Consider the following 16113-nt stretch of genomic DNA (forward strand, 5'->3'; position numbering starts at 1 on the left):
TGAGGGGGGTAGATAGATTGACATATACATAAGTACTACTTAAGTAGCTTATACTCTCTTTGTCTTGAGACCTTGACAGCGGCACGAAGTACCTTAGAAACTTTAAGAAGCCTACCTATCATTATAACCACTCAATTATCTGACAGTCTGTCCTTTGCTTCATTCAGAAGAATAAAGAGAGTTGACGGTGTCCATCATTTCCATGATCCACACGAGCGATTGGCGCCTCTGTCCTTCCCAGCAAATCATGTTCTCGGATATTGGCGCCTTCTGCTGCCGGATTCATCACAAGATGATAGAAATACGTGGTCAGTTTTACTTTTTCTTATCTTCAGGAGGGTACTCTTCGGGTGTCCTTTTTATGGACCATGATGTAGTTCCGAGCCCTCCAAGAACCTCGTGGTCGTCATGCATCCGTTGCCGTTGCTGGGTAAACAAACAACGTGGACCATGTTGTTCCCGCCAAGCCGTATCACTATCGAGGGGAAGAGAGGCAGACAGTCATCATCGGTTATAGCCAAACAAAAAAAAAAAAAAAAAAAAAAAAAAAAAAAAAAAAAGGTTGATTTAATAATGTTCTATGAATGAATGCTGAAAGCAACGTATTGCGCACATGGTCACGGGCAAAAACGACATCACAACAACCATGCTGCAACGAAACGATCCCACAACCAGTGGTTCTGCTCAGCCCACGCCCTGTTTTCCTGTTCTGAAGACTTTGTCTTGGTATCATGCCGCTCACGAATCGTTGTAACGGTCCAGAGGTCAGCCTCAGCGGGGTTGACGCTCTTGCATCGGGTCACGGCCTTGTATCCAATGACAAGGGACAGATAGAGAGGAACAGCGATATACGACGTAATCAAAGTCATATAGTCGAAGGCCTCTGGATGAGTGACTAGCTCTGCGACATCCAAGCCTCTCATCAATGAAAGGAGAATGCAGCTGATCAGAGCGACCCATGACCCGCAAGCGCCCAAGGGAGCTCTGAAGACCAGCGCTGAGTCTGGAACTTTCTGGGCCTTGCGCGCGCGCACAAATGAAATATGCGTGATCAGAATTGAGATCCAAGTGAGAAGGCTGAACATGGTGATTATGTTGACAAAGTACCCGAAAAGAACCTTGGAGTCGTTGTAAATGCTTAGATATGCCAATGATGCTAGAATCGTGCATGTAGCCAACGAATAGACAGGAACACCCCTATGGTCAGTCCTTGACAAGATGGACGGGGCTTTTTGTTCCTGCGATAGCCCATGGATGATCTGGGTCGCCATATGAAGAGCTTGGTTAGCAGCTGATAGAACAAACAGCAGAAAACACGCATTGAGAATGCTTGGAAGGATCGGTATATGGGCCATTCTGATTGCCACAACAAAGACCGAGACTGTCGTCGGCTTGGAGGCGTTGGTCGCAAAGGCCAAGTCTTGGGAGTCGTATGGAATGAGCATACCGAGCAGCGTTACGCTGACAATGTTGAAAACTAGGATTCGATAGAATGTGAGCTTGATGGCGCGCGCTGCAGCCTTTGGTGCGTTCCCGGTTTGCAGCATGGTCATCCCAAGGAGCTCACTACCCAAGTACGCGAATATAGTGGAGGGCAGAGTCTTGCTAACGGCTCGTAGCTTTCCTACCAGTTCATGATTGCCGTAGGAAGCAAAGGCACCCGGGTCTCTCCAGTATCTGAAACCCCTTCTATCATGATCCGGCCCGCCCCCAAGTGCAATGACCACCGAGAGCACCGTAAGCGCAGACAAGACCAGGATTTTAAAAGATGACAGTGCAAACTCGTATGGTCCAATGAAGCGAGCGGTCCAGTAGTTGACAGAGCCAATGAGTACGAGAAATGCCGTAATCCAAATCCCGGGGTTTACATCCTTTGCATCGATCCAATATGATATCACGAGCGCCGCCGCGGTCAATTGGTTGGGAGTAACAACCAAGTATTTGAGCCAGTAGCTGTTCGAAAGATTGCATCAGCATCCCAGTTCAACATAGACTGATCATGAGGGGAGGCCGTACCTCCAACCCAATGTAAAGCCAACTGCAGGGTCACAGAACCGCACGGCATGATCCACAGCCGTCGACGGCTCAGGAAACCAAGCAGCAACCTCTCCTAGCGCACATAGGGTCAAGTAGACAACTATACCCACAGTCGTGTAAGAGATCACAATCGCGGCAGGCTGGACGGGTCAGCATCGCGAAACTATGTCATCTCGCCTAGACGAATACTAACCCCGGCCCTTAGACAGTGTTAACTGCAGCTCATACGACCTATGTTGGCTGTGCCTTACTTTGAAAGCGCATTTCCGGCTCCAATCATCAATCCGGTGTTGATAGCTCCGCCGATCGCTAGAGGTCAGTGAGCAACGGCTTCGAAGGCTTCTGAACTGCATGAGAAAGACAAACCTATCATCGTAGTTTGGCGTGGTACCAGGACTCCAAAGACTCGTATCCTTGCGGAGCCTGCCTCACTTGGTGCTGCTTCATGGAGACTTCGGATTCGGTTGCGGATCGAACGTTGTGCATTATCCTGAGACATGTCTGCCCATCCTTCATTTGGCCCCGTCTGATCTCAATGAAAAGTAGAGAATAGCGAGAGACATACTGATAGCGCATTTGGCAAAACAGAGAACGTTAAGCGAGTTCTCAAGTGTTGAAGGTGAACAGAGATGAAATGAAAATGGAAGGGACGATGAACACTGCATTTTTCAGTTCGGATACCATGCCGATGAATTACAACAGCCCGCCTTGAGACGGGGGTTGCATAGAGCTGGGGACTTTATAGTCAATGCATTATGGATCACTTCAAACCAAAATTCCAGAAGTTTTCTTTTCTTTGGTAAGGGCATCGGACTGAAAGAATCTAAGAGTCTGCTGGAGGATTGAGATGGTTGAGTCTGGAAAAAAACACAGTTCTAGGGTTTGTTGGACCCGGTAATGAAGTAGAGGTGGTGGTATCAATGATTTGTTTCCCAACTTCCCTTATAGCCAGCGTCTAGAATAGAAAGGAACAAAAGGATAATGAAGACATCAATACAAGTCAAACGCCAGCACAGTCTAAAAACCGAGGGGTGAATCACATAAGAGCAGAAACAATGAGGCGAGTCTCAGGACCAGAGCAAAGCCAGTCTGCCCCGGACGACGCAAAATCGTAAATACATGAAACGTGGCGCGGCTGACAGGGCACGTCTAGCGTCGCCTTCTGTCGCCACTGATACCTGTTCAACATGGAAAGGACCGCTTATCTGCTCATGTATAGCGAATCGCTTGACTCGGCCCTGGGAAAGATCCGAGTGTACAGCGAGTCACTGGACTCCGTCCGTGGGAATTCCCGTTGCTGAGCTCTCGAGATGGTACGGTCTGTGTAGATACCCTTCGCGGTGCCTCTAACAACCGACTCGAGATACTCACGGAAGTCGGTTGGTCTGAAATCGGGATAGAGCTCCTTCGCGTCTAGATAGCCTAGATACTTCGCGTATTCCGGGTTGTTGTCGCCGCGAATACCCCAGGACAATTGGTATTCGGCGAGGTATCGAGGAATGAACTTCACTGGGTCAAAGGGATAGGTCTCGCTAGACTGGCGGGCCGCAAGAACTCGAGTGTAGACGGTCTCTTCCGAAACCTGCCGAAAACGACGTGTTAGATAGAAATTCTGTGCAAGATGGCCAACAACACCTACGTAGTTTCTTTGAATCTTCTCCTCTCCGATCTCTTCGAGCAAATCGTAAATCTGGTTCTGGGTCACAACTGTGTTGTACGCGAAAACCATCCGGTTCAATGTCCGATCATCCACGATAATTCTGGCAATATAGCGTCCGATATCTCTCAGATCTGTCAAGGCAGTGCGGGTGTTGCCATCCCCCACAATCTCATTGTTTGCCGTGGTCATAGCATAGTCTACTCGTCCGGACTCGAGTCTAGGGTACGAAAGCTGGTACCACCAACCAACATCGACAATGGTGTACGGAAGCCAGAGTTGTTTGATATGATTGTAAACAGTCTCTTTCTGGAGAGCAGAACCACATGTCAATACTTCTTCGAATATAAAAAAAGACAGTAAGGATGGTTGAGCTTACCTCATCTCTCAACCACATGATGCCGCCGGGCGGAGCCACTGTGATAAATCCGCACGGGACAAATCGCTTGACACCAGCTTTCTTCGCAGCCTTTGCAAGAGGAATCTGGTCTTGTTGTTCGGCGGGACCGACACAGCTGATGACAATATCGATATCTGTAAGGGCTTCGGCGAGTGACTCCTCTGAGCCTCTCAAATCGCATCTGCGCACTTTGACACCCCGTTCTTGAAGGGAAACAATGGCCGGTTTTTGGACCGATCGGGGACGAACAAGCGCATAGACTTCCTGTAAGCGATATTGCAGTCAGAATACGGTGCTATCATTTTCCGCGAAGAATTCAACAAGCGGGGGGGGGGGCCTCACAAAGATTGGGTTCTCAAGGAGTCCATTTGCGATTGAGCCGCCAGTCTCACCGGCTGCTCCAACCAGCAAGACTCTCGTGCGCGACATGATTGGAAAATGTGTAGTGATTTGAAATTTCGTCCCAGCGGAGTGTCTTGGAAGATTTGCGGTAAAGCGAGTGGACAGTGGAAGGATTCAAAGCACGTAAACAGAAGGAAATGAAGATAAAGAGTTTCCAACAGTAGCAGATCGAGGATCAGTCGACGTTATAAAATGGCAGCGTCCCACCCAAGGATGACTACTACCCACAATTTCCAACCCAGAGTGGCCAGTAGTGGGTCGAAGGTGGATATTCAAATCCCAAAAAGAGGAGCGCTGTATGGACATGCGGTGGCTAAGGGGGGTTTCAGTGATTCAGCCCGCTGCAATGAGGAGAACCGATCAACCACGTCTCTTCAGGTCAGATTTCCCATGCATTCGAAGAGATCTGAATTCTATTGTGGTATTCAAAGAACATATGACTACAGATTCTAATCCTTTGAGGATACTCGGAAGGCCGGATCTTTTAAGGCGTTTCAACCTCTCACTCCCACGGGCCGGTGGCTCGGGACTGGAACCTAAATGGACCCTACGTCATTCTCACCACGGCTTCCCGGACATTGGCAGAGTATCTATCATTAAAAGACCCATCATCATTGAGACACTTCATTTCCGTTGACAGTTTGATGGAGTCGCCGTTTGCTGTTTGGAATTTATCTCTACCGCCAGGTAGCCTGTCTGCTCGGTATCAAGGTGTAGACATCATCTGGTCGCACGACCATGGTGCATTTGCCAGCCTCTTTACTGTGCAATAACCGGGCAAGACTCATTTTGCCTACTGAATATGCACACCAGGGTAATTGGACATGACTGTTGCAGATAATAATGCGGGGAGAATCCCATTCAACCCCTCCTTTTCTGCATTAATGTTGCAAGCCCTCTGCGACTTGTTCTTGTTGGTGGTGTTTTATGTGGTAATCGCTCCCCTAATTTTTTGGTTCATGACTAACCCCCCACGTCACAGATCTTCGGATCTGCATGGCGCTTTTTCAGCAGTAGCCAAGAACATTGTCCTCACAACCTTGGCTTAATGACGACATATGGCTATGTTACCTTGGTAGTACATCATTGGTTCATCATCAACTTGCAATAATGGAGGTCCCATGGGCTAGCATGAATCGGCGTCTTTTCTTTCGAGGCAGATACAGCCCCAAAAATGGTCGGAGGCAAGGGGTACGGAGAAAGTTACGTTCCGAGCACCCAAAACGAGGGTCTACGGATTAGGGTACTCCGTACCTTGTGATAATCAGTTCCAGTCAATGAGAACGTTCAGATCATCCTGATCACCGCGGTTCAGCGGACTCCCCCGCACTATTTGACGGTCCAAAAGTCTGATATGACTTGAGTCTTTGAGCAGATCGCCTTTCACCTGATTCAAATACCTGATTCAAATGAACATCATTTTTCCAATAGCTGGACAGTTTCAGCCACAGAAGCCAGGACCCCATGGGTCAAGCGAGGGCCAGGGACTTGAAACAAGCTGGATCATGGCAGTGGCAGTGGTAGATAGTCATCGCGGGGTAGTTGACCTCCCTACGTTGCCCATGCTGCCACTACATACCCAGTAAAAACTGCGTGAACGGACAAGTGCATTTGACCAGGGCGATAAATCATTGGCCTACCATGAATCTGCGATAGTCTATCCCGCAATGACTCCGTGCACACTGAGTAGATCTGATGTTGATGGGCCGACCTGCACAGTAGCAGTAGAAAGTGTTATCCAAGGGATGATCCCCGAAATTTTCAGTGCGCTCTTCATGTGCAAATGGAAGTCTGACAATCAAGCTCGTTGAGGACTCGGCGCCCTCAGAGGAGAATTGCAATTGGCTGGCGACTGAATACAAGCTAGATAATACACCGTGGGCTAACTGCTGCTTAACCATGCCAAGCGGACGGCGCGACACGCGGTTGACATTATTATTTAGGGGTCTTTGGGCATCAAGCAGATGATGCATGTGAGAAGTGGGAAAATATTAAGTAAAAGGAGAGAAGACTCTATGTGAGCTTTCCCTGCGGGCACAAATGATAGCCTAAGTCTGTCAATAAAGGCTCTGCACAAAGAGTCCCGTTCCAAGTGTACAAGCAAAGGCCTGTTGCTTGCTTTCTCCTGGCAATTCCAAGTTTCTACCAGTATGTGTCGAATATACCTAAGGTATCGAGCATTGAGCAAATCTGCACCACTGACCACGATCAGATTAGACCTAGATGATTACTTGAAAGACGGCAAACGAAATTGAGCCTAACATAATTGTTCAGATGACTTATATATTCAGGCAAATGGGTATTCAACGCCCCTCCGACCTATAATTTATAGATGAGACGACGACGTACTGGTATATACATCTGGTATACCCTTCCAGGAAAAATCCACTGCGATCAACGGCCTGTTGACGATACTTGCGTCAGGTCACAGAGGTCTGCGGTGCGTGCAGGACTGACTTGCATAACTACAGCGGCGAATTCAGCGTTCAGGTAGGCAACACCATCTTCAGAATGGAATCAGAGCTGACGACAGTAGTTTCCCGCCATCCTTGGTCACGAATCAGTGGTTGTCATAGCAGTCATTTGGGTCAGAAGTAGGGTTTCGTCGTGGATGATGTTGTCCTGGGCGGCAACACAGAACTATGCGGACAACGCTTCTACTGCCGTCGCGGACACGGACTCTCTCCTGAGGACTGTATCGTCCTCGATGTGATGGATGGTAGATGGCGGTTTCGTTGAATACGCAGCATACCCCCCCAAGAGGGTCATTCGCCTCGACGATCTCTCCGGCAGCCTGCGCGGCGCTCAGGGTGCATAGGGTTGCTTCTCAGATGGCATCGCGTGTGCCGATGTTTGGTGCTGGCCCAAGAGGAGCAGGGCTTGTTCTAGCTCATCTGAGGCGTGAAAATGGCAACGTCATATTTTTGTTGCCGCCGCACCGGTAGTCAAGATGCAACTGTCCGGGTCTCTCGAGGTTGCCGATAAAGATATCGACCTTCCCCGGGATCAGGCCGCTGCATTTCGCCATGTTGGGACAAGCTGCACAAGGACACTGCCGCGCGCATCGATTTCGTGGTTGAGGCGACTCCAAATGTTTCAAGTCTCGAGCGCATAATGCCTTGTCCGATAGGGAGATAGCTGGTAGTTTACGGCGTCAACGACAGCAACGTTCGCGTCACTTTGCTGTTCAAGAAGATCTTCAATGATGAAATGATGGTCCTTGGATCATTAGCGACATGAACGAGTCGCCTGCTGCATTGACTATCTTAGTCTGTAGTGAAAGTAGACGCTGTAGATGTTGCCGACTACAGAACACGAGCATCATCTGACCAAAATTCAGTGGTCTGAAATGAAATACAAATCTTCCAGCAAATGGAGATGAGCTACTAGACTACGCCTTATGAACTACATCTCAGCAGCTAAGTCAATAAGTGCAAAGACCTGTTGTGATTAAGAGGACGCTGTACGGATTATTGTATCTGTGGACATAATAACAGTGAGAGGGAGGATGTGATAGATCAGCCACTGCGCCCTTCTCCGCATGATTAAATTGGCTTGGTTCTTTGGCCGGAAGGCCCTGCCACCTCTTGTCCGTCCACTTCTGGAAATTTTCTCGTTTAAACCTCGGGGCATTTGCTATCTATCAAGGATCAATCAAAACGCATGGCGGGAGTTGCCGACCTCTTGGCACATTGTCTGTTCAATCACAGAGGGTACTAACTACCGCTTTAGGCTTCCCGACGTCGGAAGAGTCCCATCCTGGTCAAAGAAAGTGTTAGCACCGACTAATCGAGTCCCCGACTGTTAATGACTCAGGAGTCAGGAATGCTCTCTTGATCATATTGCTCGTGCGCTTCTCTTAGTCACAGTGACCAGGATGTCGAGTCTCGTTGTTCCAATGGAGCGGCCTCCGGGTTTTGGTATGTGGTTCACTTACAGCGGATGGCTTGACACTATCCCCCTCCTGCTGCCTTTAGGCTGCTCTTGGCTGGCCATGTGGAGAGGCATGGCTGGATTGCCCTCTGGAGGTAAAGTATGTATCTTTTTCCTGAGGCCTAACATTCTTCCAGTTGAGGGTCGGTTTGTTCCTTCGCCTTTCCCTGCCCAGCTGCCAAGCGTATCACTAGCAAATATAATTATTTTAGCCTCGTTTCCTCAAGCACAAATGTGTCCGAAGAGTTTTAGTCTACCTTAGTACTATTCTTTTATTATTCGCACTGTTAGTCCCGTCACCACTGTTTTCCTCTTCTGTGCTTAACCCTCTCCATATCGTGCCTGGCGAGAATTCCTGATAAGATCCTTTGTTCCACGTCCTGGGTTGCGACTGCATCTATGGACGAGAAACCAGCAGTCTCCGAGACCAGCAATGGCTCGGACGTAGACTCCCTGTCTACTGCCAGTGAGTATGAACAACACCGAGAACGGCTCAGGGACGCGAATCCACGGGGAGTGACCTCTCATCGGTCAGGCGTCAATGTCAAGGAAGCAGAAGAAGAGTTCTCAGAGCTCAACAAGCAATTCTCTACCATCTCACATCAAGCTCATCGTTTGTCCAAGCAGACTTCACGAGCTTCCAAGCCAACAGTGAAAACGGAAGATGTTGAAAGGTCCGACAGTCCAGCTGACTCGGACGAGCCGTGGGATCTTGAAACCGCTCTGCGTGGTAACCGGGACGCGGAAACAGCAGCTGGAATCAGGAACAAACGCATAGGTAATTTCATGAGCGCTCTGTCGCTCCAGAAGGTCTTGACTTGTACTGACGGCTCGTAGGAGTCATATGGGATAACCTCACCGTTCGCGGAATGGGAGGCGTCAAGACGTATATCAAAACATTTCCGGACGCGATTATTGACTTTTTCAACGTCCCGGAGACGATAATGCACATGCTCGGTTATGGCAAGAAGGGGAAAGAGTTCGAAATCTTGAAGAATTTTCGTGGAGTGCTACAACCCGGAGAGATGGTCCTCGTTCTGGGACGTCCAGGATCAGGCTGCACCACATTCCTGAAAACGATCACAAACCAGCGTTTTGGCTATACTAGTATAGATGGCGATGTCCTCTACGGTATTTTCGACGCCGACACCTTCGCAAAGAGGTTTCGCGGCGAGGCTGTCTACAATCAAGAGGATGACGTTCATCAGCCCACACTCACGGTCAAACAGACCTTGGGATTTGCGCTAGACACGAAGACACCGGGAAAGAGACCTCTGGGAGTTTCTAAGGGCGAGTTCAAAGAGAAAGTTATCAATATGCTACTCAAGATGTTCAACATCGAACATACCGCCAATACCGTGATTGGAAACCAGTTCATCCGGGGCGTCTCAGGAGGAGAGAGACGTCGAGTGAGTATTGCAGAGATGATGGTAACATCAGCAGCGGTTCTGGCTTGGGATAATAGTACTCGTGGGCTGGACGCTTCAACTGCTCTGGACTTTGCCAAATCACTGAGGATCATGACAAACATCTACAAGACTACGACGTTTGTCTCTCTTTATCAAGCCTCTGAAAATATCTACAAGCAATTCGACAAGGTCCTGGTGATTGACAGCGGTCGTCAAGTATTCTTCGGTCCCGCCTCTGAGGCAAGATCATATTTCGAGAGCCTTGGTTTCAAAGAGAGACCTCGGCAGACCACTCCTGACTATTTGACTGGCTGCACAGATCCATTTGAACGGGAATTCAAGGAGGGACGAAGTGCTGACAACGTTCCGTCCACGCCAGACTCGCTTGTGGAAGCGTTCAATCAGTCTTCGTACAGTGAGAGACTCGCCCAAGAAATGGATGCTTATCGAAAGAAGCTGGAACAAGAGAAGCATGTCTACGACGACTTCGAGATCGCCAATCAGGAAGCGAAGCGCAAATTTACTCCTAAATCTTCGGTCTACTCGATACCCTTCCACTTACAGATTTGGGCGCTGATGCAACGCCAGTTCCTGATCAAATGGCAGGACAGATTTGCTCAGACGGTCTCTTGGATTACCTCCACCGGTGTCGCCATCATTCTAGGTACAGTCTGGCTGCAACTACCCAAAACTAGTGCAGGAGCATTTACCAGAGGTGGTCTACTCTTCATCAGTCTGCTCTTCAACGGATTTCAGGCCTTTGCCGAACTCGTATCGACGATGATGGGCCGCTCTATCGTCAATAAACACCGGCAATTTACCTTCTATCGGCCAAGTGCACTGTGGATTGCGCAAATTCTGGTGGATACGACGTTTGCTATTGCCCGAATCCTCGTCTTCAGCATTATTGTCTACTTTATGTGCGGTCTTGTTCTCGATGCAGGCGCCTTTTTCACGTTCATCCTGATTATTGTGCTCGGATACCTCTGCATGACTTGCTTTTTCCGCGTCATTGGCTGCATGAGTCCCGACTTTGACTATGCCATGAAGTTTGCCTCTGTGGTGATCACTCTGTTTGTTCTGACGTCCGGCTATCTCATACAATGGCCTAGCGAGCAAGTGTGGCTGCGATGGCTGTACTACATCAATCCGTTCGGACTGGGATTCGCCGCGCTGATGGTCAACGAGTTCAAGGATCTTACCATGACATGCACTGCAGACTCGTTGGTGCCGAGTGGCCCAGGCTACGACGACATGGCAAGTCGTGTGTGCACACTTGCTGGCGGAGAGCCAGGCTCGGTCATTGTTCCAGGTGCGAGCTACCTCGCAAAGACGTTCAGCTACTTCGCGGGAGATCTGTGGCGAAACTTTGGTATTATGGTTGCACTCACCGTTGGCTTCCTGACCCTGAATCTGTACCTCGGTGAAACACTGCAGTTTGGGGCTGGAGGAAGGACCATTACCTTCTACCAAAAGGAGAACAAGGAGCGCAAAGCGCTGAATGAAGCCCTGATGCAAAAGCGAGCCAATCGGGAGTCTAAGGATCAATCAGCTACGAATCTCAAAATCACCTCCAAATCAGTCTTCACCTGGGAAGATGTCTGTTATGACGTTCCTGTGCCATCGGGTACTCGCCGGCTTCTTCAATCAGTCTACGGGTACGTGCAGCCGGGCAAGCTAACGGCGCTTATGGGAGCTTCAGGCGCCGGAAAAACGACGTTATTAGATGTTCTGGCCGCCAGAAAGAACATTGGTGTGATCAGTGGCGATATTCTGGTCGATGGTGCACCCCCTCCCGGAAGTTTCTTGCGTACCGTGTCCTACGCGGAGCAGCTGGATATCCATGAGCCCATGCAAACCGTACGAGAGGCCTTACGCTTTTCGGCTGACCTTCGCCAGCCTTACGAAACACCGCAATCCGAAAAGTACGAGTATGTCGAGGGCATCATCCAGCTTCTTGAGCTTGAGGATCTTGCCGACGCGATTATCGGAACCCCGGAGACCGGCCTCTCAGTCGAAGAAAGAAAACGCGTCACCATTGGTGTTGAGCTCGCTGCCAAACCTGAGCTGCTTCTGTTTCTCGATGAACCTACGTCTGGCCTCGACAGTCAATCGGCATTCAATATCATTCGGTTCCTGAGGAAGCTTGCCGCCGCCGGACAGGCGATTCTATGTACCATCCACCAACCGAACTCTGCCCTGTTTGAGAACTTTGATCGACTTCTCCTATTGCAAAAGGGAGGAGAGTGCGTATACTTTGGTGACATTGGAGAAGACTCCCATGTCCTTTTGGATTACTTCCGCCGCAACGACGCCGACTGCCCACCCGACGCAAACCCGGCAGAATGGATGCTCGATGCCATCGGTGCAGGCCAGACTCGCCGAATTGGAGATCGGGACTGGGGAGAGATCTGGCGCACGTCCCCTGAGTTGGAGCAGGTCAAAAGAGAGATTATTCAGATCAAGGCTCAGCGTGCGGAGGAGGTCCGACAGAGCAGCGGCTCGCAGATAATCGTCAAAGAGTATGCTACACCACTGGGGCACCAGATCAAGGTCGTTTGCAAGCGAACCAACGTCGTCTTCTGGCGATCGAGGAACTACGGCTTCACACGACTATTCAACCACGTCGTCATCGCCCTAGTCACCGGTCTCGCATTCCTGAACCTAGACGACTCCCGCGCCTCCCTCCAATACCGAATCTTCGTCATCTTCAACGTGACCGTCCTCCCAGCCATCATCCTCCAACAGGTGGAGCCCCGCTTCGAATTCTCGCGGCTAGTGTTCTTTCGCGAATCCGCCTGCAAATCATACAGCCAATTCGCATTCGCCCTGTCCATGGTCATCGCCGAGCTCCCCTACAGCATAATCTGCGCCGTCTGCTTCTTCCTCCCCCTGTACTACATCCCGGGCTTCCAAGCCGCCTCCAGCCGAGCCGGCTACCAATTCCTCATGGTCCTTATCACCGAACTCTTCTCCGTCACCCTGGGCCAAATGATCTCCGCTCTGACGCCAAACAGCTTCATCGCCTCGCAGATCAACCCGCCCCTCGTCATCATCTTCTCGCTCTTCTGCGGCGTCGCCATCCCCAAGCCCCAAATGCCAGGCTTCTGGCGCGCCTGGCTCTACCAGCTCGACCCCTTCACCCGCCTCATCAGCGGTATGGTCACCACAGAGCTGCACGGCCGCACCGTCTCCTGTGCCGCCAGCGAGTATAATCGCTTCCAGGCCCCGGCGAATCAGACCTGCGGCGAGTACATGCGGCCGTTCTTCGAGCGTGGCGGGCTGGGATACCTCGCCGATAACACGACGCAGGCGTGCGAGTACTGTGCGTATAAGATCGGGGATGAGTTCTACAGTACCTTTTCTATGAGCTTTGATACCAGGTGGCGGGACCTGGGGATCTTCCTTGCTTTTATCGGGTCTAATCTCATTATTCTCTTCCTAGCGGTGAGTGTCATGCTGTTTGTTGACTACGATACAGACTAATTTATGATTTTCCAGTCCCGCTACCTGAACTACAATCGCAGATAACCTTGTGGGACGGCGTTCACGAAAGAGGGACTGAAAGCGCACGTGCAATTATTTGATGGCTATATAATGTCTCACGTTCCCAACATGTCCATATTCGATATTACCAAAAGTTGCAAAAGGCGTTAGATTGCATTCCTGTCTTAGATCCAGAATAGATCTAGACCCATCGTCGAGCTAAACTCGACTCAATATATATAGCGGAAACTGCGGGGAAATACGAATTAGCTAGACCATTCATCATATAATCAAGGTTGAAAAACATACTTGAGATTCTCCCGATCCGTCAAATCCAAAAACGCAGTGGAATCCAGATCTCGCCCCTCGAGTCCACCCTGCATCTGCGACTGGATCCGATCCCTCTTCTTGTTCTCCCACCGGAGAAGAAGACCAAGAGTGGAGATGAGAACGACCTCGATCAGATGCGAGACGATCATGGACCAGATGCCGAGGGAGTAGGTTGGTCTGCGACAAAGTCAGGATGCAACTGATCAATGATGATGATAGAAAAAAGGGAAGGCAACGTACTTCTGATTCGTCTTGTAGAAAAAGGGACCCGCAATGTTCCCAGTACAGTAGCCCAGAAAGAGGACTGCGTTTGTGACGACCTTCTTCGTATGTCCTGCATCATCCGATTAGACCATCACAGCTCCGTGGAAGATCAGCAATTAGAATGGGGGCAGTACCTGCAGTATTCGCGATCTGCATGCTCAGAATCAAGACAAAGGCTGCATTGTACGGACCCGTGAGGTAGTAGCAGATCAGCCGGCCAACTTTTTGGTCTAGCGGGACAAAGCGCAGGCCAAAGGCGCCGGCAATATTGGGGAGCAGGAATAACAGGATGAAGATGCAGCGGCGGTTCTCGAAGCGGTCATTGAGATAGACGCAGAGAAGGATGGAGAGTGCGATGAGGACGCCGTAGGGGATCTATATTAGAACGGTGTTATTAAGATTCGGTGAATGTGGGTAAATTCGAGGACAACCATACCTGCATCAAGGTGGTGACCAGGGTTGAAAATCCGAAGCCCTTGATGATCAACGTGCCGAAGTTTGAGATACCGCCGTTGGGGATGTTGCCTGTGCAAATTAGGTGCTGGCCTCTGTGGCAAGAGGATAATACTCACAAACACAGCCTAGCATAAAGAAAATGTAAAGCTTGTAGTCCTTGAACGCCTCTAGGACTTGGTATGGCTTGAGATGCTTGTTCTCAACACCTGTCTGGTTCTCTCTCAACCGTTCAACGGCAACTCGTCGTTCCCTGGGGGTAAGACCTGGTGCAGAGACGGGCGAATCAGGAAGGAAGATGAACATGACTATGCCCCAGGTGGAGCAAAGGGCGCCGCTGAACCTCAGTTAGCAAGTTACCATACTGCTAGGTTCTACTACCCTGGACTTACATGACGAGGAATTCGTACTTCCAAGATGGAAGCGCACCTTTAAGATGCCCAATCCCATAACCCAACAGCCCACCAAGTGCAATACCAAAGCCATTCGCGGTATACCACAGGCCAATTCGGACAGGCTGCTCTTTTCTTGTGTAAAACATGCTGGTAATCAACATAAAGGCAGGGTCGGCACAGGCTTCTGCCGCGCCTCCTAACGCTCGAAGAACAGCTAGGGTGGTGAAGTTGTGGCATGCTGCCTGGATCATGAGGAAGACTCCCCTAGTATACGTGAGTATAATGCTTTTCTGGATGGAAAGGACAGGAATTGCCCGGTGTTTGCTGTACATACCACATGAAGATATTGGCACCCAGGTACTTCCCTGTCACACACGAAAATGGTTACAATCCCATCCTCCGACATCTGTATGGAACACATACCGATTGGCAGACGCTGCAGGAGAAAGTTTGTAGGGAAAGCCCAGGCCAGGAATCCAAAGTAGAATATACTGCTGAGCCAGCTATACTGCGTTCCATGGAGCTTGAGGTCATCCACGATGCCGAAGATAGCTGCATAGCTCAGAGTCGTCTGAATATCGAGATCGAACATCAGTATAGTCAAGTGAAGAATTACTTTGACGCCAACCTACCTTATCAATGTAGAAAAATGCATAGCAGACGGCAAGGTACGGAAGAATCATCATATCGATCTTCCACAACACTCTTCTCGCCTCCGCTGGATCTACCTCTTCATGAAGCTCGTCTGGATCGTTAAACAGAGCCATGGCAGTGTCGCCATCTACTTGCTTCGCCGTCTTCCATCCTGGTTCAAGCTGAGTATTTTCGTGGTGTATAATGGTAGGCGCCTCTGTAGAATGCATTTTGGAGGGATGCTGTGCCTCGGTAGCTCTGTCACCCATCTTGCTTCTCGTTGCTTCTTCCTTGCAAGTCAGCGGTGGTATAGATGAGCAGCTAAAAATGTAGGCGTCTCAGATCCTATTTCCGGGCGAAGCTGGATCCAGTTGGTATTTGAATGACAGTAGCTTGATAGACCCCAAAAGCCGAAGCGGAGAGCTCATTGCCCAGATTCTCATATCATGCCCACAGGAGGCGTTGGATAATCGTCCCAAGCGTAAATTCCATATAAGGATGTATCAACGCTGAAGTATCTCCACCCTACCCCGAACGAGCCAAACATTCTACCATACCCCAGGTTGGAGCTCAAAGCTTCGGCCTTGCTTCCGGCACATTTTGCGGGGTTGAAAGCTACAAACCAGTAGTAAGTAGTACGACGTGGGGGTCGATATTGTCATACAGCGGTGTTGGCCATTGAGAGATTCAGAGGCACTCGGGGAGAATGCCAGC

At 49.9% G+C, this 16113-nt stretch overlaps 4 protein-coding genes across 4 annotated transcripts; 1 reads left to right on the forward strand and 3 right to left on the reverse strand.

Moving 5' to 3' along the window:
- Positions 1–635: 635 nt before the first annotated feature.
- Positions 636–2410, reverse strand: ALT_6761 (putative amino acid permease; the record flags this gene model as incomplete). Its single annotated transcript, XM_089600128.1, has 5 exons — positions 636–1953; positions 2017–2177; positions 2231–2237; positions 2289–2346; positions 2404–2410. 5 exons carry the CDS (start codon positions 2408–2410, stop codon positions 636–638), a joined length of 1551 nt encoding a protein of 516 aa, XP_089455590.1.
- An 828-nt stretch (positions 2411–3238) lies between these two features.
- ALT_6762 (aromatic alcohol reductase) lies at positions 3239–4523 on the reverse strand (the record flags this gene model as incomplete). Its single annotated transcript, XM_033564614.1, has 4 exons — positions 3239–3619; positions 3677–4003; positions 4074–4358; positions 4437–4523. The coding sequence occupies 4 exons, from the start codon at positions 4521–4523 to the stop codon at positions 3239–3241; spliced, it is 1080 nt and encodes a 359-aa protein (XP_033420505.1).
- A 4305-nt stretch (positions 4524–8828) lies between these two features.
- On the forward strand, positions 8829–13369 carry ALT_6763 (putative ABC transporter; the record flags this gene model as incomplete). Its single annotated transcript, XM_033564613.2, has 3 exons — positions 8829–9207; positions 9267–13285; positions 13340–13369. 3 exons carry the CDS (start codon positions 8829–8831, stop codon positions 13367–13369), a joined length of 4428 nt encoding a protein of 1475 aa, XP_033420504.2.
- Positions 13370–13614: 245 nt separating this feature from the next.
- On the reverse strand, positions 13615–15629 carry ALT_6764 (putative MFS allantoate transporter; the record flags this gene model as incomplete). The annotated part of the gene is made up of 9 exons (XM_033564612.2): positions 13615–13831; positions 13895–13988; positions 14053–14293; positions 14355–14443; positions 14491–14708; positions 14764–15030; positions 15101–15131; positions 15190–15337; positions 15399–15629. 9 exons carry the CDS (start codon positions 15627–15629, stop codon positions 13615–13617), a joined length of 1536 nt encoding a protein of 511 aa, XP_033420503.2.
- Between the last annotated feature and the right edge of the window lie 484 nt (positions 15630–16113).

Source organism: Aspergillus lentulus (genome assembly GCF_001445615.1).
Source record: "Aspergillus lentulus DNA, contig: Alt12, strain: IFM 54703, whole genome shotgun sequence".
NCBI lineage: Eukaryota > Fungi > Ascomycota > Eurotiomycetes > Eurotiales > Aspergillaceae > Aspergillus > Aspergillus lentulus.